Source organism: Balearica regulorum, chromosome 9 (genome assembly GCF_011004875.1).
Source record: "Balearica regulorum gibbericeps isolate bBalReg1 chromosome 9, bBalReg1.pri, whole genome shotgun sequence".
NCBI classification, from domain to species: domain Eukaryota; kingdom Metazoa; phylum Chordata; class Aves; order Gruiformes; family Gruidae; genus Balearica; species Balearica regulorum.
Window position 1 is genome coordinate 17,550,322 of NC_046192.1, and position 27,073 is coordinate 17,577,394.

General features: G+C 40.1%; 2 protein-coding genes across 25 annotated transcripts in view; both read left to right on the forward strand.

The window, feature by feature from the left end:
- The first annotated feature begins 60 nt into the window (after nt 1-60).
- FYTTD1 (forty-two-three domain containing 1) lies at nt 61-14,712 on the forward strand. Of its 3 annotated transcripts, XM_075761366.1 has the most exons (10): nt 115-221; nt 777-832; nt 3,627-3,758; nt 6,812-6,957; nt 7,734-7,846; nt 8,701-8,797; nt 9,797-9,858; nt 10,707-10,781; nt 11,573-11,699; nt 12,650-14,712. In XM_075761366.1, exons 3-10 carry the CDS (start codon nt 3,680-3,682, stop codon nt 12,743-12,745), a joined length of 795 nt encoding a protein of 264 aa, XP_075617481.1. In that variant the 5' UTR covers nt 115-221; nt 777-832; nt 3,627-3,679; the 3' UTR covers nt 12,746-14,712. The 3 variants fall into 3 exon arrangements, with proteins under 3 accessions (XP_075617480.1, XP_075617481.1, XP_075617482.1); XM_075761365.1 differs by lacking the exon at nt 777-832 and having other exon boundaries at nt 61-221; XM_075761367.1 differs by lacking the exons at nt 115-221; nt 777-832 and adding an exon at nt 870-990.
- Nucleotides 14,713-15,815: 1,103 nt separating this feature from the next.
- LRCH3 (leucine rich repeats and calponin homology domain containing 3) overlaps nt 15,816-27,073 on the forward strand; it is a 70,896-nt gene continuing 59,638 nt past the window's right edge. For 4 of the 22 annotated variants that reach the window (XM_075761349.1, XM_075761353.1, XM_075761356.1 and 1 more), the window contains exon 1: nt 15,839-16,157. In XM_075761349.1, the coding sequence (XP_075617464.1) occupies nt 15,920-16,157 (238 nt within the window). In that variant the 5' untranslated portion in view covers nt 15,839-15,919. Of the gene's footprint in view, nt 16,158-27,073 lie in introns of all 22 variants that reach the window. The other 18 variants (XM_075761336.1, XM_075761351.1, XM_075761350.1 and 15 more) reach the window with 15 other exon arrangements.

Genomic DNA, 27,073 nt, shown 5'->3' on the forward strand with positions numbered 1-27,073 from the left:
CATGCGCGAGCGCCAGCGCCTGGGTGGAGAGGGCTTACGACGCATGCGCAGGGTGCGGCCGCGCATGCGTGCAGGCCGCTGGCTGAGGCGGTGAGGGGAGGAGGCGGTGGTCTTGCAGGGAGCCATGAGTGGGTTCGGGGCTGCGGCGCCGCTTTCGGGCTCCTCGGCTGCGGCCCGGAACGGCAGCAGCGACAGCCTGGAGAAGATCGATATGTCCCTTGGTGAGGAGAGCGCCGCGGGCCCGCCGCTGTGGGGCAGCGGGTGGAGGGGCGCGGGCTGAACCAAGCGCTAGGGCCAGGGGGGCGGCGGAAAGAACCAACGGGCTTTGCCGGGCACCGGCGCGGGCGGAACCAACGGGGGGCCGTAGGGAGGTGGCCTGCGCCAAGTCGGGCGGGAGAGGGGGGCCGGGGCCCTCCCACAGCTAGAGCGCGGCGGGGGGCGGAATGGGAGGCAGGCCTCGGGGGCCTGTGGGCCCGTCGTGGCGGGGACGGGAGGCGAGGTCCGGCGGTATCTCCGGGAGAGCAGCGGGGCTCCCAGGGGTCTGGGCGCGGGGGTTCACTGTCCGTAGCTAGGGAGCAGACGGGTTCAGCGGGGTGGATTCACTTTGTTTCATCTGGGTGTCTGGAGCAGGCCGAAGACCGGGGCGCAGTGTGCCTTTGGCACCAGTCAGGCCCGCGGTGCTGGGTGGCCCCGGGAGAGCGTCCCAGGGCTCGTAATTGCAGGGGCGGGGATGGTTAGGTTGCTGCTGAGCCGGCCTTGCCTTTTTTTCTTCCCAGGTTTGGAAGTTGGTAATGGCAAGTCTCCTTTGTAACTCCTCTTCAGTACTTTACCGGTCAGATCAAGTGTGATGTTGGCTCTACCATGTAGTTTCCTGGGACAGTCTACCTCTTATCTCCCCCATCTTCCCATTGGTTGTGTGTGTTAGGAAGTTGCACAACCCCATTACAGATCTGCAGAGCTGCAGCTCTCGAGTGTATCTGAGAACTTGAGGTCCATGCTATATATATTTCAAAGAGTTATCTCAGAGTAGTTCTGTTCTGGTCCTATGTGCTGAGTCCTCTTAACAGTTGGGGACGTATTTGGTGCATTCCTGGAGTGCATCTTCCAGTTTAGTTTTATCCTCCCCCCCCAAAAAATGGGGTTGTATAGTCCAAGACTGCTCCATGACACTACCAGAGCACGGCAGATAGGTGCTATCAGGAGACTTGCTTCAAAAAGTGAAATCATTATGTGAATTAGAATGTTAATGCTAGACTCAGCCTTTGTGGACCACCTTAAAATAAGGGGATTTGTACAATTTTTCCTTCTGTAAATGATCCAGTGCAGTTCTTTGTTTTGGAAATGGAGATAACTCATGAAATGATGTTTAGAGTATGTCTGAATGTGGAGTAGCATTACAGCATTCATATAAATCTATTTTTATGTATAGTTTAGCATACTGAATCTTTGTTTCTAAGGCTACCAAGATTAATAGAGTTATTGATTCTGAGTAGCTAGTTCTATTGTCACATATTCTAATGTTTCTTACTTGGCCAAATTAACCTTTCAGCCACTACTACATGTCCTGGACGCTGACTAATAGCAGATTGCAAAGGACTGATGAGGTGTCCTGGTGACGTTTTGTTAAGAAGCAGTTGTGAGTGGGCGTGTCCCTTAACTTGTTTCCGTGCAAGGGTAACGTTGCGTGAGAGCAGTGTCATCCATGGCTACTGTCCCCATGTCAAAGCTGTATGGTCTGGGATAGAGCAAAGGGGGGGGGGGGCAGGACCCTGCCACAGCTAGAGCACAGCGGGGGGCAGAATGCAAGTTCCACATCTGTCATGATATCAAAAAAATTGACACAACATTAATCTAGGAAATCTTAAGTTGTAGATTTTAAAGTTAAATACTTTCTCATGTAGTAATAAAGATTAAACTTATTTTTGTTGCTAGTGTGTTACATGCAACTCATCTGAAGCTAAGCTTCCAGTTTGGTAATGTTCCCAGATTATTCTGCTGTTCTAGCTGTAGTTTTGATCTCCAGTGTCAGGCAAGATAGGAGAACGCTTCAGTGTGTCTCAGCTAACAACCGTGTGATGTCCTAGATATCCTTCATTTCCCCAAGTAAGATAATAGCTGAAACTTAAGTTCTTTTGTTTAAAAACGTCGAGCCCTGTGTGCAGCAACAGCTAAGTTGCAAAAATGAGATTTAAGATGGAGCACATGAACTGTGAAGCAAGGATCTGCGCTCTCTGAACGTGGTGGTTTTTTATCACAGGTACACAGAAATGGAAGTAGCCATTACACAAAATTAAGTATTCTGCTCTAACAGTTTTGGAAGTTTTAATTTTTGTTGAACATCACTTTATTAGTGGTGCTAAGTTCAAATAATGCTCCTAGTTGAGTACTGCTGTGGGCAGTGATCGTTTCTGCTATTTTGGACCTGTATACCAATTTGAAGTGGCTTTGGTTTCCTTTGTTGTATAAAAAAGATAGTTTGGGAATCCTTGCTCCAGGAATGATCCCTTTGGTAAATAAGATTCTATATAAATCAAACCCCGAGTGACCTTTTATCAATATTCCTTATCCTAACAGATTTTTTTTCTGAATATTCAATCATTTTTGCAGCAAAGTAAGCTGATTTTCTCTTAGTTTTACTTCAGTAGGATACAAACCATTGGGTAACACTGTTGTCTTTTTTTGTTTGTTTTTTAACACTGTTTTCTCATCTGGGTCCATTTGAACTCTGTTAAACACAGTAACCCTGTTCCCATCTCTCCCTGACTCAGAAAAGGATGTCCACGTGTTTGTGGTAGATCCCTGTCAAAACATAACATTTTTATCAGTTGTGCTCTCATGATGTGGATGCAATAAACATAATTTTACATTTTCCTTTATGGTGTTTTTGTAAACAAGCTGGCAGTCAAATAAAAACATGCCACGTCTGTTGCTTTACTCTTACATCCTGAACCAGCTACCTGATCAGTGAAGGAAATCAAACTGGTGTGCCATGATTTGCACTTGACAGACCTGCTCTTCACTTTTCATCAGTTTATTATTTTACACATATTCTTAAACTGATAAATAATTTGTTCAACATTGTTTCCCTGGACAATAGATAAGGTGATTGTTTTTGATTGCAGATACCTGGGGAGAGAAATCTTGCTTGCTTTTTTCCCATCGTCTCAACCTCGGTGATATATGAAGATAACTGATAGGCTGAGTTCTCTCTGTGTGATTTTTAAGTAACAGGATGAAAGAACTAAGGCTTGAGTTGGCATTTTGTTTAGAATCTGCAAAGTCTGTTAGTGAAGTGGGATTACCTTCTCTTTAATGATATACAAAAACTAACATCATTGTTCAGTTTAAAATTTCATGCTGGGCTGAATGCCATGATGTTGGATGTTCTGGATATAGGCAACTGCTTCTCTCTGGCTAGGGCATTATATTATAAAGGAAGTACTGTAAGACTAACAGGAACTGGATGTTCTTTAGAGATACTTCTGGAACCTTAACTCGTGTATGCTGGCTTTGCAAGACTAACTGGTCTATTTCCTATGACTCCAACCTGCCTGGGTTTTTCCTTTAAAACTAGAATATGTCTGTAATGTGACAAATACTTCTTTTTTTTTATTTTCTGCTTACAGATGATATAATTAAACTGAACAAGAAAGAAGAGAGAAAACAATATTCCCCCAAAATGAAAAGAGGGCTTCAGCAGAACCGAACTCGACAGTTCAGGACACCAGGCTCCAAGTGGGGAATCCAACAGCAGAAAGGTATGTATGCCAAACATGAGGTGGATTGCACAGTATTTTTTTTTGAGCTGAAATGTAACCTAATGAAAATTTATGGATTGACATGGTCAATTCAGTTGTCTTTCAAATAGCATCATATACAGTTTTGATTATAATTCAGTTATTTGTGATCTATTTATGTTTGGTTTTGGTTCAGTATGAGAACAACATTGACATGTTTGGCCAATGAGGACCTTGGGTGCTTGAGGGACTCTTTTTGATTCAAGGAAGGGTTGGCTTTCTTTCTGATTTTTTAAATTTATTTTAATTTTAGAAATTGTGTTGATACTTTGTCCCTTCTCAGTGATGGATAGAAAGCATGCTTATGCCAAAGCTGTATATTAGGAAGTGTGGAGCCCTTGCAAGAGCTTACAGCTTTATGTAAATGAGCCAGCGTATTCATATTTGCTAGGTAGAATTCTCCTAGTAAGCCTCCCCAAAATAGCTGTTACTGACGAGCCTAAAGCTGCCTCTGGCATATATAAGTGCATAGTGCAGAGTGGCTGAGTCAGCTTTTCTTGTTAAGAGCAAAGGAAGTACCATGTCAGCCCTCTTAAGCCAATGTTTTTACATTGTGGAGTACAAAAGTGGGGAAAGAAAATCATATAGGCAGGGAACGAATAGAGGAAAAGTGCACAATAACAGCTTTACTGTAGGTTCCCTGAGTAACTGTCAGGGTTTTTTTGATAAATGAGAGTCATATTCTAAAATGATTCCCAGGTTTTAGTCCAGTACATGGCCAGCACCTGCTTGAAGTGTAGGCTGGTTTTGCTTATGTTTAATTTTTAAAAGTACCTTTTTAGCACTGGATGATCAAAATACGGAAAAATAGTGTCTAATCAGAAAGCTTACCACCTCAATCCAATCTGATGAAATGTTTAATTTAATAAATGCAATTTCTTACTTAGTAGCAATTTCTTGGTTAGTAGCATTCATTTAAAACAAACGAACATCTGTCCGGTGTATTCACAGTGCTCCCCATATTATCTGTGTCATTGCTTGATATTTGTTGTAGCAGGAGCTGGTAGTTAGCATCTTAGACACAAATGTCTCTGGGGATTAGTGGAATGTCATGTTGCTTAGGGCTCAGAGAAGTTTTGGGTTTTATACAGGCCAACATAGCAGTGTTACTTGATTTGTGCATCCTTAGTAAATTGGTGACAGTGGAGGTAAATATTTTACATCAGTCAGCCCCAAGTTTAGGAATATTTGTGTAGATCAAAGAGTAAGTGAATTTAAGTTGTAGATTATCAAACATGTAGGCTTCTATTTATGACTGCAGTTGTCAAATGCAATTGTTCATGATTCAAAGGGCACAAAAGAAGCAAGTACTGGAATTCAGAATTGTAGGAGGAACTTGAGCTGCAAATATAAAATTCTAAATACAACCATCTTGCCAGTTAATTTTCTCTCTTGGAATTTTCCCTCCGTGCCTGCCCTTGTTCTAGGAAAAAGCAAACTCCTCCCCCCCCCCCCCCCCCCCCCCCCCCCCCCCCCCCCCCGCCAAATTGGCAGATTCATGACATGTTGAAACATTGTGAATAGCTTTAGCTGCTCCCTCCTATACAGCTCCACACGTTTTCCCCCACTGAAAGCAAACCTTGTTTGTATTGGGTTTTTGAGCAGAAGGTATCATTAAATAGTTCTTCTGAGTATTTTAGTTATTAGTAGCTTATGACCAATAGATTTATCGCTGCTCCGTTATTCTGAGAAGTAGCAAATCCTCTGTTGTTTGTGGACAGCTACAGAAACCACAAATGATCCAATAGCATTCAATTCCTTGTGGTTTTAGAAGTGGCTGCCAAACTCTCTGGAAAGAAGCAAGGAACTTCAACTGGGACTCTTTTCAGCTTTTGAGGGGAGAAACAGAGAGAAGAACATTGTTTGTTTAAATAAAAGTTGTCCTTGGTGATACACAGAATGCAACTGCACAAAACCCTCTGCAGCCTGAGCTAAGTTTGAAGTTGTCATTTATTTGAGTCCAGAGAGCTCATGAGGTCCCTTTCAGCCTGTTTCTCAGCTTTTCTGTCTGAAATGAAGAACATTTGCTAACCATCCACAAAATGTGGGCACATAACAGTTTCTCCATGGGAAATTTATCTAAGCTAGGTTCTGATCGATGGCTTACCTCATGTGAATGGCTCCTGTCTCATGAAGAAGTACAGATTTATTATCGATGCTATAAAGTCAGATTTGTCAAAGCTAGATGTGTCGGTTGCTGTAAAGCTGAGTCCTTAATCTTAAATTTATCTTGCAATCTGAGGTTCTAGAGGGGATGATGCTTGGGGATAAAACTGAAACATGGTCTGTATTCATAGCATGAAGCTAAATGGCTCCAGACAGGGTTAACCAAACCCTCCTAACTGGAGATTTGAGATGTTTATACTACAGACCTCAGACTTACACGCCTTTTATATTCAAAGGCTGCTTTCAATACTCAGTTTCATCCAGACTGCCATGCAGACTTCTAATTGAAAACACTATAAATGTGATGTAATTCATATGCTGTTTAATGCAGTTTGTGGGCCGATTACTATGTTCTTTTTTTCTTAAGTAATGTATTGGGAACAACTGATCTAAATAAATAAGCTTTGAAGTTGGTATTTTTTTCTCTTTAAATTAAACTGGTAATTTAAAGTTTGCTGAATGGGTGAGGAGCTGGGGGTTTTTTTGTTTGGTTTTGTATTATTCAGCATTGGATGAAGTTCCATTTCCGAGTGTTTCGGTAGTTTTCTATGCCAGAATGACTCCCAAGTTGTCCCTGTAGACATGTCAAATAACAAATTTTCAACAGAAATTAATGCCATGAACTGGAGCAAAACTGATCTATATGAGAAGCTGATTATTGTTGTGCTAGGGCTTGGGCCAGACCTGCTAAAATAACTGAATGACCAAATTGTCTTCAAGTCTAGTGATAGCTTCTGCTCTAAGGCTTGAAGTGTGCAGCCAAATAACTTGCATTGCCTGCGTAGCATCTTAAAGCAATAAGCTGCTTCTTTCAATAGGAATTGTTGAACTCTTAATGCTTGTTGCAGGTTATGGTAAAAATCGTTTGGGACGCAGAAAGAAGATAGCAGGGAAGAAACGTTCTTACGGAGTTATTACTGGCTTGGCAGCCAAGAAGGCAATGGGTTCACGCAAAGGAATTAGTCCTTTGAACAGACAGCCACTTAGCGAGAAGGTAATTAATGCAATTCTAGTGGCTCATGTAAGAGCAGATTAAAAGAATGAAACATAATGGCTTCAGAACCGTGCTACTGAAATATAAAATGGAGACATCTGGTACAACCTTTTATTAAATTTGGGATGGTTTAGCTGAGTTTGTTTTGAGGGGGGTAGTTAATGACTAGGTTTGAAAGTTTTGTAAGACTTAATTGGGTAGCAAGTCATGAAAATTGAAGCACAGAAGTATGTTCTGTGCAAGTATGGAGGTAATTACTGTATTTTTACAAGAAAAGCTCAGTTATTAACATTTCTTGTCTTTGCATTGCTTTGTTACAAACAAATAATTTGGCCAATGTGCAGGTGTTAAGCATGTGCCTGTTACAACAATGGAAGTTTTTGCAAAATGTTTAACTCCTTCAGTAGGCTCCCTCTTCAGCACTCCTCCAGTGCACTGTTGCCGGCTCCATTTCATTCAGTATTGTGGAATGGGGGGTTGCTTTTGGATTTGTGAAGAAGAGTAATTTTAAGGATGTGTGGAGCGTGTGTTTTGTCAGATTAGGGAGATATAGTAATCAAAAAGTGACTGCTAAGCTATGTGTTTGGGTTTTTTGCTCCTGGTAATGAGGGGAATATAGAATTCATGAAAATGTAGAAGATATTTTCAAATTATACTAGACTGTGAAAGGTAGGCAAAGCCAAATGTATTCTATATGCAGTTTGTAAATGGAAATTGAAGGAAAATGTTTGTGTGTATACAGTATGTATATATGACATATTTATTGGGTTTTTAAGAACGCACAGCGAAATTATCCAGTTTTGAAAAAGAAAACAAACCTACAGAGACAATCTGATATGCAGAGGAAACAAGCTCCAGCCCTCAGGAGGCCTGCCTCGCTAAACAGAAGGTAAAATAGCATGTCTGCTTCCTGAACTCTTCTCAACAACTTTCCATAGCAAGTCTTGTTTGAGAGGACTGAGTCCCAGAGAAGATGGTAGGTACTGGCCATAATAATATGGTCAAGACTATCATGTATGAAGTTCTACAAATCTGGAAGCCAAGCATGGGACAAACATGGTCTCAGTACAAAGCCAGATATTTATTACCATGTAGAGCATTCAGGAAGTACCTCTATTTGTGAGCACTTGGTATTCTGCCTTCATATAGATCGTAGGCAGCCTACATGGAAATGGCCAACATGGGTTTCAGTAGCTTTGAAGTGACAGCCATGGTTTAGTGAACTTTCTAAATAAAATGCCTTTGTGGAACCTGGTGCCGTCTTCAGTTTCATGGAAGCTATTGCACATTTTATTTGTGCTGGAATTAACATGTCTGTTATGAACTGCATCTTAACTGGTCTCCGTGGTGAAAATTTTCATGTGACACTATTGTGGAAACTGTAAACAACCTTTCTTTATACATATCAAGACTGCTCCTTTATTTTTTTCTTTTCATCTAATCAGCAATATTTAAAGTGTTGGAGGATACTGAGCAAAGTAAAAAGCAGAATTAATAACCATAACGTCATGTGATGTAGGAGTGCTAGGCTTCTATGTAACAGAAGTGATTTCTCCATTTATGAGTAGCGTGTTTTGTTCCTAGTAGATGAGAAGCTCATTGCAACTGAAGTGTTTGGCCTCAAAGAGGCAACAGTTCAGATGTCCTTAGGGATGTATTGGGCAGTTTCCCAACTTTCATAGTGGTCTCTCTAAGGTGTTATCTGTTGAGCCTTTGATAACTATATTTTAATAAATATTACAGGAATAACGTGCCGTCCACTTTTGCCAGAATTGGAAACAAACTAAATCAGCAGAAAGACACTCGTCAAGCAACTTTCCTGTTTAGAAGAGGCCTGAAGGTAATAAAAGTTACTGAAAATAACAACAAAATTGTGCCACAGGTTCTAAGCTAACCTATAACACTGATACTAATGAATCATCTTTTGAGTATCAGATCGTGAGTAGAAACTTCAAGTGGACTAGGCAATAGGCACAAGTTCTGTTAGGGAAATGTGCTTGTCCTGTTCAGTTACTGTAACCCATTGAGTCTTGCTTCCTGTTACAGTGTAGCTGGACTGTTCAGAGGGATGTGGAACTTAGGAAAGTGTTTGGGGGAAGTTGCAAGGTATTCATTTGTCCTTTTAAAAGGAAATGTTGGAAAGCACTGTGCAGCTTTTAAAATTTGCCTTCGTGTGAAAGATAGAGCAGAAATGTTTTAAAATCTGATTTTTTTGTTTGTTTTGTTATTTTGGTGTTATCTATTTAAATTATTTTGGTTACGTAAGGATTTTTTTGTTATTTTGAGTATGATCAAGAGAATAGAGAGTTTGCAGTGAATAGTTGTGGTGTTCACGGTTTTCATTTGTGCCCTCATTCTACATCTGCTATCGTTGTGACTGTAAGTAGCTGCTGTCTTCCATCCACATGGATAGCAGAATTACAGACAGGATCAGGAGGAAGAAAAACAAAATCAAAGTCATTCAAAACAGCAGCAGGACTTAGCAACATATTGGATATTATGTATGTTAACATTGATCACATTAGGAACTAGCCAGGTTTTTCTTGCTGGCCTGGTAACATTTTGGTGTATCTTGGTAAAGTGTATGTTTGCTGACATAGTCCTCAAAATTGTTTCTATCTGTTTATTGGTTAAGTTAGTGTCATTGACAATTTTGTTTAAATCATTTTGTGTTCTTAAAGTAATTTCTTTGTGTACAAAGAAACTTCAAAGTGTACAAACAAAATTTCAAAGTGTGCAAACAGCTTTAAAATTCTCTTTTGAACTTATGTATTTCCAGCTGCTACAATGGGAGTTGAAACAGTATGCAAATCCAGTGTCTGTATTGATGTGTTTTCAGGTGCAGGCCCAAGTGCAGTCAACAGATGATCTTGATAATCAGACAGTAAAGAGAACTCGTCAGTAAGTATTTAATTTAGAAAACTTCAGTTTGCTTACTCATACAATTCTCATCTTAGTTCTGGCTTCCTGGCTATGATAATTGAATGATTTTTTTTTTTTTCTCTGTAGGCGTATCAACCGAGTGACAGTGATCGTCCCCCTATTCTTAGTTATTTCCTAAATTATATTTAATTTAACCAGGAGGAGTTAGTTTGCGTAAGACACTTGCAGGAATGAGGGGGAAGGTGATAGCTTCAGAGGATCAGACTAATCTCTACCACTCATGAATGCTGCCTAGAGTGGAAGAAAAATACAAATGTCAATGTTCTCCTGAGCTCTTGATGTGATTTCCATTTTATTTTAATATACGTATAAGCCTATGGAGCAGTTTAGAAATAAGGCAAGTCACAAGGTGGATACTCAGCTCTCTCCCCACGTATTCTTCCCTTATCATTCTGTGCCTGGTAGGCTCTTCACAACTAGTTTATTGGTAACACAACAGGCTGAGTAAGCAGTGTATGCCACAGACCTGCAGTCTGTCATCTCTTTGATTTGCTGTGAGGATGATTTTGGCCCCATCTGTGGCAAGGAAACGGAATGTTTTTAAAAAAGTAAACATCTCAGTTTATGCACACCTTGCCAGCATATGATCTAATACTCACCTGGATAGATTTAGATAATGTAAAATATACAAGAATCAGTAGCCAAGTTTCTTGCAGATTGTTTGACTGCCTGTGATCTTTGTACTGGCCTATATTCAAAAAGCTTGTATGTTCTTTACTAGCCAGTGTTTTGGACAAACATTTAAAGATACTCTGACTGAAATTTCTGCAATGTTTTTGTAAGTGATTTCTGTGTTTTCAAACTAGATGGCGAACTTCTACCACAAGTGGAGGGATTCTGACTGTGTCTATTGACAACCCAGGAGCAATCATAACCCCAATGTGAGTTTTCAAAAAAGTTCTGAAATGTTCTTAAAATAACTGAAATTGCTGTTCTGACCCATTTAGCAAGTTCCTTGCTGATAGTATTTCAGGTGACCTCAAGGTCACGCCTTCTTGTGAAGACTTTTAAATCTGGCCCTTTTCTGAGTGTTTCTGAGCTGTGTTTGAATAAAATCACAGTTAAATTTCACAAGGCATCTCCCAGTTAGGAGCTCGATGTGGTGGGCTGGTAGATTTTCACCTTGTCTGCCTCTTCCAAATCAGACCTCATTGCAGCTGTTTTCCTCCCCTATATGAATGAAAATGAACGAGCATCTAGTTAATGGTAATAGTTCCTCCTTGATTCATAAAGATACTGCTAGAATTGTGCTTAAAGAAAGCATTATTGTGTTTTTGGGAAGTTCACGGTACTGTTGTTTCATGAGGTGGTGTTTTGGTTTTTAAATCTCTGAGTTGTTTTTTTCATTAGTAGCGTTTTATCTGTAAGGAAGAGTGTACCTTTTTTTTTTTTTTAATTTATGGGAATAATTAACGACAAATTATGCATTTTTCAGTAGGATTGAGAGATAAAAGATAAGATTCCTGTTGGGACACTTGCTATCTGATAACAATAACAAATGCTACCCTTTTATAGTTCTGCCTGACTTCTGCCTTCTTGAATTTGTGCCCTCCAGCTATTCAGCCAGCCTGATCAAATGGCTTAATGAAAAATTCATGCCTCTATCAGCATTAAGGCTTTATTGCATAAAACACGTATTCACTGTGTCCTTTGTAACATTATTCTTTCACAGTTCCCAGAAATTACGATTAACTCGTACTCCTGTGCCACCATTTCTGATGAAGAGGGACCAATCTGAAGAGAAGAAGATTCCCAAAGGGGTTCCATTGCAGTTTGATATTAATAGTGTTGGAAAACAGGTAAATGTTGTTTCTTTCCTTAACTGTGGAAGTAGTTTCAAGAGAGAAAAAAGCCAGTGAGGCAAGAACTTTCCTCCTAGGCTCTCTAGTGACAGAAAGAGGGAACTAGTGACTACTTCTTGTTTTCACTTCCAGTTCTTCCACTGACTTGCTATATAACTTCAAGCAAGTAACTAAACTTACTGTTCCTGTTCCTCTAGTTGATGTCTTGTATGCCCATATGCTTTAAATGGGATTTAAATTGTTGAATATTACTAAAAGCCTTCTGGTGTTCCTGCTGTGCTTGAACCAGCAAGTGTGTGTAATTCAGGGATGAGCTTCTTTCAGTTGTGTAACCTGAATGGAACCCTGACAGCTGAATTTATAAGGCAACTTTTGCTATGCATCTAGGAAAAAAAATTCAAATGTGGTGACGTAAGGGGTGAGGATGTGGGTCTGGATTTGTTCCTTCCATGAATAAGCAGTATGTCAAAAATAGTCTACTACTGTATTGTACAATTAATTGAAATTTTGGACTAGACTCCAGTCTATTGCCTCAACTGGATGGACTGGAAAGCAACCTGCGTTAACATGGTTAAAGTGCTGCGTTTGTTGGAGTTGCATAGAATCCGTATGGGGAAATGAGTGCAGTGAAAGTGCCCTTTTCAGTCTGTTTGTCCTCAGTTTAACTTACGCTATTTTGAGTAGACTTTCAGTCTTGACACGGTGTACCATGTGTTCTTAATGAATACTGAGGAATGCTAGCTCTTGATATACAGTCCAATCTGATTTTTAAATGGTGCAGTAAATTGGGAAATGATGAAATCAAAGCTTTTGTTTTTATCTGAGTGAGGCAATTAAGAAGTCAAGTGATGATACAGAATGAGGAAAAAAATATTCTTGTTGCCGTTACTTTGATTAAATTAACCTAACATCTTTTACTTTTGTGGTGAAATGACTTTATTTTTCAGACAGGGATGACGTTGAATGAACGTTTTGGGATCCTGAAGGAACAAAGAACAGCGCTGTCTCAGAACAAAGGAAGCCGTTTTGTAACAGTGGGCTAACCTGACAGATGAACTTGAGGACTGATCCCACCTAACTAAGAAACTGAGATAAAAGTTGGCAGAAGAATACAGTGTATGTCACTGAAATTCTCCAGACTTCTTGCTAAGATGGTGGCAGAGCAATCTATCTATATTACTTTTCCTTTGAATGGTAAAAGACACATGCCCTGAGGGGGAAAAAGTGGGGAAACTGATCCGCTGGAGTGGCACCATCACCTGGTTGGAAAAGATTCTGTTGCCCAGCTGATGACCAACACTGACTTTGGTTCATCTTGCAACCAAAACACAAACACGAATTTTAAAAGTGGTTTTTGTTTTGTTTTGTTTAGGAGTATTCAGTATCTGTTCTTTGACCCCTCTGTTATGGTAAAGATTGTGTGTTTCATTACAAACACCATTTTAGGGTTTTTTAGGGTCTGCCTATGAGCTTTCCTTTGGACTGCAGTTTGGCACAGAGCCTCAGTCCACGAATACTTTGGTAGTGATGTAGCGGCGTTTTTCATGGGAGCATTGGTTGTACTTCTTTGTGCTTTTGAAGTTCAATTTTTTTTCCTTTCTTGAAAACTAAATGTTTTGCGTCCTGAGTTTCACAAATAAAGCTGTTAGCTGAGACCCAAACTATGTAATTGGGATGGAGACTATTCCACTCTTATCCTTAAAAGTGGTCCAGATCATATTGGAGGAATACTGCGCAGGCAGTAAGGGAGTAATTTATATTGCAAATAGCTCAAGTTCATTGATCTCCTCTGTAAACGGAGTATGTCTGTCTCCTATTTTTTCTTAAACTTTTGCTTTCTATTTCTTTTTGTAAGTTTTTTTTTTTTTCACAAACTTAATGCAATAACTTCACATTTTTGAATAATTTCATAGGAATAAATGCAACAGTTCACAAGAAAGTCAGTGGTACGGTAGAGTTCCTTACCCTCCCAGACATAAGATTCTCATCTTGCACACCTTGCCCCAAAGGGTTTTCTCTGGCTCTTACAAATAGCTGGAGGCAAGCAATCTAATGGCACTTGTTTGTGTATACCAAAGAGAGGTAAGATGTGAAGGTGATCGGAAGGGGTCAGATGTCTTGAAATAGGCTGAAACTGGGGAACGCTGCTGGAAGAAAGCCCTCAGTTTGCCAGCATGTGTAAGACATTAAGTAGGAGAGTGTAGTAGCTTACTTTAAGCTTGGCTTTGTGCATCAGAATCTGCAGGATGGTTACAACTGGGGCATCCTTGGTGTGAATTTATATGATCCCTAAAGATGAGGCACCTGTTCAGAATTGCTTCCAGACCAGGAACTGAAGAACTTACAGAACACTGTTCTATAGCAATGAGATTTAGGTACAGTCAGGTAAAAGAATGGTTGGCTTGCTGCATCCAGAAATGTTTATGGTGTTTGAAGTGGGTTTAATTCCTTTTATTGTTCTTGAAGAATTTCCATTTGACTTCTTACAGATTTGATTTCCTTGCATTTTCATCTAAAATTCCAAGTTAACTAGCATTTACCAGGAACTTCAGCACTGAAGAGCATTTGACAGTAGAAGGGCTTTTGTTCATATAGCAGTTTTAAAGTCAGAGTGCATACTTGATGCTATGTAGTACTTAAACCCTTATTTTTAATGTTAAAAATATACCTTAGGAGAAGCAAACTAAATGTAATGGTGTTAAGGTTTTTTTCTTAATTACTAGTAGGAAAATTTTTTTGGAAAAAATATCCCACTGTTAGAATTTGAGTAGATAATGTGTTGTCAGTCATCCTGTTTAGTGTATACATTTTCCATGTGCCAGGATGCAACAAAAAATTCTTTTGCATCAACATAGATGCAAAACATTGATGCAATGCATCAAAAAATGCTAGTTTGTATTTAATGAGAAGATGCTTTACACTGTACCTTTTGGTATTTTTTGGAGAAGTTATTACATTTGATCTATTCTGAAGCTGTTAATTTTTTTTTAATAAAAAGTTACAGGTTTCATACTGTCTTGTTCCTGTTATAACCATCTGGGCAATATATTGGTTACGTGAGTTTTCTGATATCCTTCAAGGGGTTCCTAATGATTAAATTCTTAAGTGTTATGAAGAGTATACCAAAAAGCAGCCTAATTTAGAGAGCTTTCATTCATTGCCCAGCTTAATATCCTGAAAATGAAGCACTTCTTGGAGTGGCACCGTATGAGCTCACTTGCATTTAAATGTGTCGGCTATTAATGTACTTTTCGGTACCACCATCTAATTTAGTGGTTTGGTGTGATTGTAATACCAGATCCCTTAATCTGTCGGCCCAAGCACTGGTTTTCATGTTGTTGTGACATGTCTTGCTAACGAGAAGTCGCTGTAATCTCAGCCTTGTATTACAGGATCAGCACGAACACCCTGATAAAGGACTGCGGTTGCGTTTTTGAGCACAGGAGGCTTGCGTAAGCAGTGGAAGCACTGCTGTTAATGTGCAGGGAGAAAATACTGCCTGGAAATATACTTGATAAGGTGTTGAGTATGGTTGAGTGCTTTGGCCACCTGACTATATACAGTCTGTTCTTCCTTACCAGCTCAGGTCTGTGTGGTTGCCAGCTTCAGGTGGCGCTCAGACATGCAGCAGTTCCCAGCGTGAGCAGCAGGTCAGCGCTTTTCCTGAGCGACACTGGCATTTATTCTGACGCTGCAAAGAGTGTGACCTTTTAAGGATTGATGACATCAAGGAAAAACACATGAAGCAGCTGCTGCTTTTCTTATCTAATTCAGATATGTGCGTTTTCTCCTTGGTTTGCTGCTGGAGTGGGTCTGACATGCCCTGCGGCCATGAGCGGTTCTCACCCAAAAGCTGACCTGTGCTGAGCAGCCGGCGTGGCATCCCACCCTGGTGGGTAAACTAGAATCTTTCTGAATTTCAGAAGGTATACTGGCACTACGTCCATGTTCAAGGGGAGGCGAGCACCCTCGCACGCCAGATTACCTCAGAGGAGTGGAAAAATCTGACCCGAAAAGAGGATGTTTCAGGTTATTTTAACGAGGTGCTCGGGGCCGTTGGTGTAGCCGCAGGCGGGCGGCTGTGCATGCGCACTGCGGGCACTGTCAGGGCTTACGCATGCGCACTCCCTGTCGGTCGCGAGCTCCCCTCCGCCTGCGCAGTGGCGCGCGAAGCCGGAGCAGCAGCAGCGGCAGGGGCGGTCGGTGGCGGGGGGGAAATGGCGGCCGCGGTGCTGGCGGCGCCGGAGGGCGGCTCTGCCGTGATGCCGGCGGGGAACGCGACGGCTTGTTCTCCACCACCTGGTCCTTCAGGCCCGGGGTCGTGGAGTCGCTCCTTGGACCGAGCTTTAGAAGAAGCGGCGACCAGCGGTACCCTCAGTTTGAGCGGCAGGAAGCTCCGTGACTATCCGCGAGCCAGCGCCGCCAACCACGACCTCAGCGACACCACCCAGGCCGGTAAGGGACGCAGCGTTGCGGGGGGCGAGACGGCGGGGAAGGGCGGGTTGGCGAAACGCCTTGCCCTGCCCTCGCAAGCGCTTCGGGTTGGGGGTAGCCGGTGTGGCGGGGTCTGGCGGCTCCCCCTCAGAGAGGGCTTGAGGGGGGCTGGCTGTCCCCCCCCACACCCCAGCCCACCCTCACAGGGTCCCCTGGGGGCGATGAGGACACCCGTTAAGGGTGAGACTGAGGTGATCAATGTGCTGTCTCTTCAGTAAACTGACGCTGAATGCACGAGGAGGAGAAATTACCTCAGTGGATGTTTGAGGGGTTCCCCCCTATTTCTTTTCAAGGGTGTACGTGTGGGTGTAGAGGGGGATTTTCCCCCCACCGGAGGCGATGCTTGGTACGTTTCTCCTCTTGGGCCGTTTCGCCTCCTCCCTTCGCTCTCCGCCCTTCCTCTCCTCGGCTGAGAGGCAGGATGGAGGAGCTGTTGCAGGATACTCCTTCCTCTGCCCGTCGCTGGTCTGGCCGATGAGGTATCTCAATTTGTTGGGTTTTTTTCTTTGTCGTCTCTAACCTAGAGGTGTTTGCCTTGTTGGAGGCTGTCTTTAAAAGAGTTCTGAGGCTTTTCTTGCTGCTGCTGCTCACTGATGTGGTTTTAGCCAGGCATGTTCCTGTTCTGATGTATGTATACGTGAGTGTTTGTATGTATATACACACCCTCACCATCTCTCATCTTGTGCTTTTAACACGGGAAACCAACTTTCCAAGAAGGACTGTCAAGTGTGCATACGCTAAGAGCAAGTGGTTTTTGTGCTCTGATGTTTCGATTATTGCCACTTCTGAGAGCCATAAGCAAGATATGAAAAATACTGAACAGAAATTATATGGATAAAAATATTAAGGATTTTTAAGAAATACTTTCACAAGGTACAGTAAGCAGTAGGGCTGGGTTTTCCTTCTGTTTCTCAAATATATTCATAGGAGTAGGCTGAAAATGTATGCTTTCCCTGTAAGCGCCTTGATCATAAGCAAAAACACATTTGTAGAGTATGTTTACATATTAGTGTATTGAATAGAGAGATGAGACTTGGGAAATAATGAGAGTTTGTGCAGGATGTAGAAGTTTTCTTAACGCATTATATAGAGCAAATTTATGTTTATTTTGATTGTCCAGTTATATAAGTGAAGTAAAAATAGTTTTAAAAGGTGTCAGCATGCCGTTTGTTTGTAGCTTTGATTACTTCCTGTGCGGTCACTTAGATTTTCTAGTGTTTTGTGTTGAGTTGTAGCTTAGAAGTTTAGAAATACGCTCCAAACATCACTTTTGAAAGTTACTGTGTTTGTTAGTAAGTGTGCTGATACACTGTCAGTTAAGTAATTCAAAATGGAGCCCCCTTGAAAAATTGTCTGACTTCATACTCTGTCCTGTAAGGTCCTATTTATGCAAAAATCTGTCACTAATACAAAAAAACCCCAGCCAAAAAAACCCCAAAAACACCCAAACAAACCTTGAGACAACTGTCATTTGACTTGAACACATCTATAAATAGAAAATGCTTCTTGTTGGGGTATAAAATTTGTTTTGTTCGAAGGGTTTTCTACAAATGCAGTTGGACAATGAATGTGTAGCGGGCTAATCCATAAGCAAATGCAGCATACGCATTTAGCAAATGCAGCATACACATTTGTGAAGGATTTGGGCTTTTTGTTTGTAATACTATTCATTTACTGTACTCTTAAACAATTTGTGGGAATTCTTGTTTCCACCGAGGTTCCCATCTATTGTGATGAATATTTGCATTGTAGTTGTTCAAGAAGCATTAAATGCTAATAAGCAGCAGTGCATACCATACACTTTTGTGCATTTATCACCACAATGCACCTTAGAAAAAAGCTAGAACTGTTCCTAAGTTGTAAGAAGCAAAGCTTATTGGGGGGACACAGTTTAAATTATCTGTTTTGAAGGATGCTATGAATAACTTCATCTTGTGCCTTTTTTAGTGCGGTCTATTCTATGACCTTTTTTTGTTTGTTTTGAATAGGGCAGTGGAGAAAAATCCGTGCAAGTGTTTCTGACCCTCTAGTTTTCAGTTGAGTGCTCAGCTACAAATTTAATGTACTTCTTTCCCCACGTCAATTTCTTTCTTGTGTAACTTCCAATTCTTTTGTATGGGAGTAGCCACAAAGAATATGATACAGTGTAACACCTAACACGCCTACATGCATATACAAACACTTTGAATAACCCCCTAGACTGTAGACTCGATTGCCTTCCTGCATGCTGTGCCACAAAGACTCAAAGCTTATCAGGTGGGGTGTGTCTGTGTGTAGATTCATAAAAATCACTGGAATTACTCCCAAACTATAAAACTGAAGACAAAACAATATATATGCAAACCTTACTCTTTTTTATGTGCCAGAATAGGCACCTCTCTAGTGTGGATCACGTTATACTGGTATAGCTTATTCCCGTTCTTTTAGTAGTAAAAGTAGCTGCATGTCACTGTAAACGCATTGATGTTAAATAGGTGGGAATTAATTGTATCCCTCATTAATGTTAGTACACTGCTGGAAAACCAGCATCTAGCGTAGCCTTAGGCCTTAACAGAATCACTGGCCTTGCCTGGAAGCTGTTTTTAGTGCAGATGAACCAGCAAAGCAGGTCAGTAGAAACAGGGTGTTACAGATTAGATGCTTGATCAAGTTTAGTTGGGTGCTCTCTGCAGATTTTGAGGTTGATGATGGGTGAGGGGAGAATCCCTTTAAGTAGATGTCAGCCATAGCACATTTTCAAACATTAAATCAATGGAAAGATCACATTTATTTGGATCTTTTATGGGTTCAGAGTTGACAGTAATACTAACCCTGGTGCTCAAGCTGTAATAGCTTCTAGGTACCGCTAAACTAAACAATAATCAGAGCTGAGTTTCTGGCAGGTGTAACTTAACTTTGGAAAAATATTTGATAAACAGATCATAGAATATCTCAGGTTGGAAGGGACCCATAAGGATCATTGAGTCCAATTCCCTCCTAAAACTAAACCTTATGACCAGGTGAGGTTTGCTGCATTTTTATTCTGGAAGTTAATATAATATTTCTGTTAGGCATCAGTGGAAAAATTAAGTTCCTCATTAATCATTTGCCTCAGTCACTAAACTTTTCACTGGAAAGTTAATTCTCTGGTAATGAGTTGTGGTTTAACCCAGCTGGCAGCTGAAACAACCACACAGCTGTTCCTTCAGTTCCTCCCCTTCCACACACACACCCCACCTCGGGGTATGGGGGAGAGAATCAGTAAAGAAAAGTAAAACTCGTGGGTTGAGATAAAGACAATTTACTAGGACAGAAAAGGAAGAGAATAATAATAATGCTAAAAGAATATACAAGTGATACACAGCACAATTTCTAATCACCTGAAGCTGATGCTCAGCAATGCCCCCCCCCCCCCTCCTGGCTAGCTTCCTCAGTTATATACGAGGCATGACATTATATAGTAGGGAATGTCCTTTTGGCTAGTCTGGGTCAGCTGTCTTGGCTGTGTCCCCTTTCAACTTCTTGTGCAGCCCCAGCCTTCTCACTGGTGGGTGGTGTGAGAAGCACAAAAGGCCTTGACTCTGTGTAAGCACTGCTCAGCAATAATGAAAAAATCTTATCAACACTGTTTTCAGCACAGATCCAAAGCATAGCCCCATACTGGCTACTGTGAAGAAAATTAACTCTATCCCAACCAAAACCAGCACATAATGTCAGAGCCTCAACTGCTTCTGGGCACTGCTGTCTTCCAGATGGTGAAGACCCACAGAAGGCTTTTTAAACCAAGATCAGTGCTCAAGGTTGTTCTCAGAACTGAGCAGGTATTGAAGCAATAATGAGCTTCTGGTTGTTTTGTACTTTGACTGGAATTAAGGTCATGTAATATAAAATCAGATTGAAGATGGGACAGTCTATGCTTGAGAGCTTTGGAATGGATTAGTGGGGAGGTAGCTCCCAACAGTGCCTGATGCAGTAGTCCATCTAACGTTCTTGTCCATGTGGGATGGCTCATGTACAAGAAATGCGGTGTAATAATAACTTAGATACTGAAAGAGGGGAAAGCAGTTGTGCTTTATGCTCATCCCTTACAACTTAATTGGAATTTAGGAAGTGACTCAAGCTTAAAAAGCTCATTGATGATGAAGAATGAGCAAGCTTCTTCATTAACAAAGCAAAGATGTGCTTCTCTTTTTACTACTCTTTCATTTAATCTGCATTACCTATCCCCATTTTATCTGAGTTGAATTACAACCCATTTGTTCATTCCACTGTTCTTCTCAACCAGGGAATAGGAAAAGGAAGGGCTATAAACAATCTGAGTTAAATATGAAAGGAAGCACAGTTACATTTTGCCAGCGTTAATGTAGACTCTGATGTCATTATCTGACAGCTCTCCCAGTGGCCTAAAGCATACATTGAGCAGAAAAGTTATTTGTCAAACCCTCCATGACAGCTGTAATTACCTTAACCACTCACTGCCTCCATTTTTAAAGGAGAAGATGGGAATATGTGGATTTATGCAATAAAAGAAATAGTTGTTGTATGGAAATCAACTAGTAAGATAAGTACACACAGCGTAGTATGTCTTGTTTCTGGAATATATTAATAGTGAAAAAAGACAGCAAGACACTGAAAAGAAAGAAGAAAAAAATGTCTGCTACTACCTTTAGAATGACTTTGCCAATATGGTATCTCTGTATTTTTACTCTTACCAGCTTTCGATAGAATTGGTAAAATCTGACCATAGTGTCAATAAAATTTCTATACGCTATGCGTTTGCATGCATTTAGAAGTATTACAGTGACTATATATAAGTGTTCTGTAGTAAGAGGTCTCACTACTATTTTTCTTTCCTGCCAGAAATCTAGTTGATATTACCTGATGAAATGCAAACCAGCTTGAGAAGTATGGTATTGCTCATACAGCAGCAGCAGCCATATTTACTAAACATTTGTTCTTACAGCCACAACAGTAGAATCCAAACCATCTAGAATTAAATAATTGTTTGAAAAAAAAGCTCTTTGGGTTACTGTATCTTGAATGTAATTTTACTATGACCTTTAAGATAACTTGGAAGGAAATGGGTTTGTTCTCTGTTCAAGTCGCAGGCCATTTGTCAGAAGAGTTTACAGTGTTGGTATTTCAATTATCTAAAGTTTCAGTATTAAAAATCAAAACCTAACATTTCATTAGAGTAGTTCAGAGTCTTGTGCTCAGATTTGTGTACTTGCCCCTACCCTTATCAAGACCCAAACAGAAATACAGTGTCCAGAGGTTCTAGTAGCTGTGGGGGTGAGGACGGAGGATGACAATCTTTCCCCAAACTTTAGATGGTAATCTAGCCTATTCCATTCAGTTGCATTTTTTGGTCTTACCTCCTACTTGTGTCAGTCTCTTTACAAGTTCACTATTGTTCCCTCTTGATTTCTTTCTTGTTATGTTTCTGTTATTAGAAAGTCTGGATCTTGTGTATTCCGTACATAAATACTGGCAATTCTTAGTCTAGGCTAATGGAATTATCTGAGAGTGGTGCTTTGGTAAGTTGATAAATTGAGGTCAGTTCTCTTGCTTTTTCTGTTACCCTAAAAATGTGCAGTTGACAGTCACAGTTTATAGTTTATTTTTGTTGAATGGTTGTGTTGGGTTCTGATGGAGAGCTGAGGCCTGCAGTAATGCTCAAAGGTTCTTGGCGCACAGGCAGTCTTTTTGCCTAATGTTTTATAGCAACTGGGAAAGTAGAGTCTGAGCTTATCATTTCTAAGCCTTGTTGCAATAAAAGTAATACATGATGTTCAGAATGCCTTCGTTTAGCGAGTTGATCTTCTAAAACAAAAAAAAGTCCCACAATCAAACTTACTACCAGTAAACTCTTCTAGGTGGTGTTCATGATCGCATGTGTTTCTAGTTACTTTCCTAGTAGTCTTCCACTTCTATGCCTCCATCATGATCAGACTTTTTTTGTTTTGCTTTAATACTGTCTTGTCTGCATACACACTCTTAGTTATATTTTGGAGATAACTGTAACCACGTAAAAAGTGAAGAGGAGAGGGATTGATAGGTGGATATATTGAGTACTCCTACAGTCACATGAAGGACAAATTAGGAAAAAAGGAAATGTCTTTGTTTCTCTCATGATGTTTCTAGCCCTCTTGTCCTGTGGCTGTACCTGTCCTTTGGGGTAGCAAATTTATATTGGTTAAGTACTCCCTGAAGTCAGTTGTAAATACACAGCCTAATGTGAGCCAAGTTCTAGGCTGATGCCAAAAAGGGACGTTCTGTCTTCATCTCCTGCTGCACAGGAGCAATCATATTGCCTTCCAGCAAAGTGTTTCGTACTTACCTGGCTGAAGACTCAGCCAGTAACTAGTTTGCAGTTGGATCAAATCCTTGGGCAGCTTCCTACATTTTCACTTGTGTGTGAGTGCCAGCAAACAGAAAGGGTGGAAAGACTGAGTGGGGTGATATGAATGAGAGGGCCTGTTTTGGCAGATATATAAGCTTAAATTGACTCACATCAATTGTGAAATCACACCTTAACTCTATTTTGTAATCTTTTATCACTAACTTGTAAATTTGCTCGTTATTTTTTTGTAAAATAATGTGCTAGCCTTTAAGTCAGTGGGCCTGGGAATTTTTTTCTTTTAGAGCGTGCCTCATAGAGCTGAATTGCATTCAGTGAAACTTTACTGTTGACAGATTTGGATCTCATGCTTTCATTTGGCAAAATACGTTATTTTATGCAAGTAATTTTAAACTGATGGTTTAGGTTTAGCCTTAGACTGCAGTAGACATAATTAGTTTTGTCAGCAGAAGAACCAGCAGTAAAGAATTAGTTACAACAAACACTGCAAATTATACACCATGTGTTAAAAATAAAATTACATGGTAGCTAACGAAAAGACTATAACTCAATTCAGGGGCGGTTCTCTAATAACTAATCAGGCTTGGATCTCATGGTTTCTGATGTTAGCCAAACAGCTTGAATGAATTGCAGTTGTGTATTTAGCTGAAGTCATGGGCTATGCAGTGAGCTTTCTTCTTTATGTGCCCCTCTCCAAAGTGGAGGAGTGAAAACCCATTCATGTTAAAAGACCCTATCAGTTCATTAGGGTTAAAATACTGCTTTAGTTCTCTGAATTACAGATATTTAGAGAAGACACAAAGGGTAATAAATACATTGTGGAATTTTCTTCATGGGATTGTTGTGCATGTTAGTACTCTTGTATATATGCAGGAAGAGGGCTTTATTTTTTCACTTTGAAGTCCCCAAAACTGTCCCAATGGCCCTTTATTTCAGCCTCACTTATGATTCCACACTATAAACTGGTGCTTTCACTGACAGAGCCCAGAAATCTCTTTAGAGTGAGCAGAGTCTTTGTTCTTTTCTAGCTAGTAATGTTGATTTGAAAGTTAAAGTATTTACAGTCATAGTCTTCTCTAAATGTAGTTCAAACACTCCAAAATGAGGATATGCCTAAAAATTCCCACTTGCTATGCAGCCCAGGTGTTGGCTGCTGGAACATACGGTTTTTAACCATGGTGCTCTATGCAGAGGGCAGTAGGATTAGTGAGCATCTATTCAGTTCCTCACCACTCCCCCATTGTTCAATGACCAATGTGAATTTTAGTCTCTTTATTCTGCTTATTGTTGAAACTTAACACATTTCTATATTCAGAACTATTGTTGCTTTGGGGTTTTGGGTAGCGCTCCCTACTATTGAAAAGATTTCAAACACTATTTTTCATGTAATCTATGAAGTGAAGCAAGGTGATGTTACTGCATTTTATAGGTATGAAGCTTGGAATCATACAAAGTTTGAAAGCATTTGCTCATTTGGGGTACCAAATTCAAAAACACTTAGTGCCTGAACCTTTAGGCAACCCACCTATTACAGGTGTTTTAGTGGGTTTTTGAGGTTTGGGGGTTTTTGTTGTTTTGGGGTTTTTTTGGGGGGAGGGGTTGGTTTTTTTGGTTGGTTTTTTTTTTAATGCAGTTCTTATTAACTTCAGATGCCTTGGTGACTCCTCAGGAGTACTGGAAATCAAGCCCAACATCTAGAAAAATGGGAATATGTGATTAATTACTACTTTTGGAAAAATTAGTTTATAAGATTTGCTTAGAATTTAGAAGGAAATACATGGCACTGACAAGATGCAATCCATTTTTCAAAAGCAGGATTCACCAGCTTTCAGGTTAGCCATCTTTTTCTTTCTGTAATTCCCTGCTTTGTTCCCTAATGGTTTTTCAACAGCAGTCTCTTGCATAAGACAGTTACTGTGATCAGTTCTGATTCTTACAGTAATTTCATCTTGTCTGAAGAAATCTACTCGAACAGAAAAATTTTGAAGAGGATCAAAAAGTAGTATGTGGTTGTTAATTAACCAGTAGATATACACAGGAAATGAGCAATTAAAGTTACATGGGCATCTTTGATTATAGTCTATACTGTCTCTGTGGTTGATTTTACAGTCTTACGAGTTTTCTCTGTACAAAGTAGCAGTGCCTTTTTCAGGTTACTTTTTTAGCACTGAATTCTAAATTCAGGCTGAATTTCTAGATTCAGTTAAGTGGAATCATGCTGGCATCCACACGACTCATCAGCAGAGTCTTTACATCCATGAGGTCTGTCTTACCTGAGCTAATAAGAGAGCAGTAAGTTGTTGTTTCCTCGGACCTGTTTGTAGAGTGGGATGCTCTCCCTCTGGGTTGTACAGTTATTGGAGAGCAGAGGAGTGATGGGATGTGCATCCTGGGTTCTGTACTTGGTGCTGGAGCAAATTGTGCTCTGGCAGGTTTGGGTTCCTCTGTTCACGTCACATGTCTTGTCCCCAGAAATATATCGTTATCTCAGTTCTGTCTCTTCTGCCTTAATTTCTTTTTTTTTTTTCTTTTCAGTTCTTTCATCCCAGCTTCCGTGTCTAACCTTTTCTTCTTTCCTTGTTGATCTTATCCTCTGTCTCAAATGCCTCTCTCATTGCCAACTCCAGTCTTCTCGTCAAAGTTGTTAGCACGATAGAGGAATAAGTGGTATTTTAATGTTTGGTAGAAAATTCCTTTTAAATCCAAGGATAACATTAATTTTAGGGTGCTGATGAGACAAGTAGTAATTTAAACCTGCTTAATTCGTTATTATTTATGGCCATATATATCACCTCTTAGTTCAGTCATAGCCCAAGGCTTTTACTGGTCTTTGAGGTGGTGTCATACATGCTGTTCTTTAGGGGTAAGAGAGTCATCGAGCGCAATAATAGCAGGACAATTAGGTGCTTGTCATTACATTGACTCCAAGCTCAGCCTTGGAATAAATGTTTTTTGTAGAGGGCTACAACTGAATGTGGTTATGAGCCATAAAATATCTGCTACTTCCTTTCATTCTACTGGCTTGCCAAGGGGCAGATAGATTTGTGCTTAGCAGGGTAAAAAAACTATCTTTGGAACCCATCTATGCTAAACCAGCAGATTGATAATGTGAGCTGTACATGTGTTGCAAAATATTCAAGTATTATGTATTGCATGGCTCTGTTCTGCTGCCATGCAGGTGAATGATATCCCATCATTCAGGGATGCCTACGTGTCAGAATATAGTTACAATTACCTTTAAAAGTTATAGTGTGAGGAGGAAAGCCTAGAAGCTTCACGGTTGATACCCTGCACTGGTGATTAAATGCTAGCTTTCCATTCTGAGCATGGTGAAAGAAATTTTCATGGAGAGTGCTACCCTTCCCCCCCCATAACTCCTACTGTTCAATCTGTCTTTTGGTTCTTGTCTCCTTGAAAACACATTTTTTAAAATCAGCTTTTCAAATCAGATTTTCAATTTAAAGGTGCTGTCATGTCACTTACCATGAGACAATATTTAACTGCAAATTTCTTATTATGAACACCTTAAGATATTTTTTTTTTTAAGATACTCGCTCACAATTTTTATGGCTGCTGTTGTTTTTTTTTTTTTCTTTTCCCTGAGGGGGGAAAAAAGCATTAATTTTTAATTTGAAATAAGAGGAGGAAGATTTTGGTCTATTTTGTTAGTGCCCAAATGTACAGCAACTATTTAGAATCTTCCTGAAGTATTACATCCCTCCTTCTCTTGCCTGATTGATATGGTGAATGTTAGCAAATGGCATTGAGTGACAGATTTCTTCTCTTCATGTAGAGTAAGAAGGCTAGCTTTCTATTGAAAAACACTTTTTACAATCTCTTATGCCTTACCTGATGGTTTATTTATACTACCAGAAATATACTTTTAAGAGTATTAATGTGCTTATTTAAACAAAGAAAAAGAAACAAACACAACTTACTGTGAAGATACTGTAGTTTCTCTGAGACTTGACGTTATATTTTGAAGAATTAAATTTTTCCCAGGGCTGTACTGTAAGTTATCAAGAATGTCAGAGGTTACAAAAACACACCTGTATTGTAATTATTTTGAGAATTTTATTGATTGTGATATGTCATATTTTTTACAGATTTAACTTTATATGCTTTTTGCATATCGTTACATTAATTGCAAGTTCAAGTGTGCAGATGGTTATAATCATGCTGAATAAACATGAAATTTAAGTATGATTAAAGAGTGTGGTACAAACTACTTTTATCCTAGATCTGAAACTTATATTGGTTTTGAATATACTTTTGTGGGTAGAAATACCTCTACCTACCATATTTTCTAAAATTTATTCCTTCAGATATTGAAAATACCTTGGCAGTACTATATTACAGGTTGCAAAGCCTGATTGCTCTTACTGCATTTTTCAGAAGAGCATTTTTGTTACTTAATGCAAGAATCTCTTCCAGTTCATAGAATTTCATCTTGACAAAAGTACTAAAGTACTAATAAAATAAATTTTTGAACATAGCTTTCCTTGCCAAAAATCTCTGTTCCTTGTGAAACTAACAC

Bases quoted from the DNA above. Each gene is read 5' to 3' on its own strand.
- FYTTD1 (XM_075761365.1), top strand. From the start codon at position 125: ATGAGTGGGTTCGGGGCTGCGGCGCCGCTTTCGGGCTCCTCGGCTGCG. The intron at 9,859-10,706 runs GTAAGTATTTAA...TTTTCAAACTAG, and splicing joins ACAGTAAAGAGAACTCGTCA to ATGGCGAACTTCTACCACAA. The intron at 10,782-11,572 runs GTGAGTTTTCAA...ATTCTTTCACAG, and splicing joins GGAGCAATCATAACCCCAAT to TTCCCAGAAATTACGATTAA.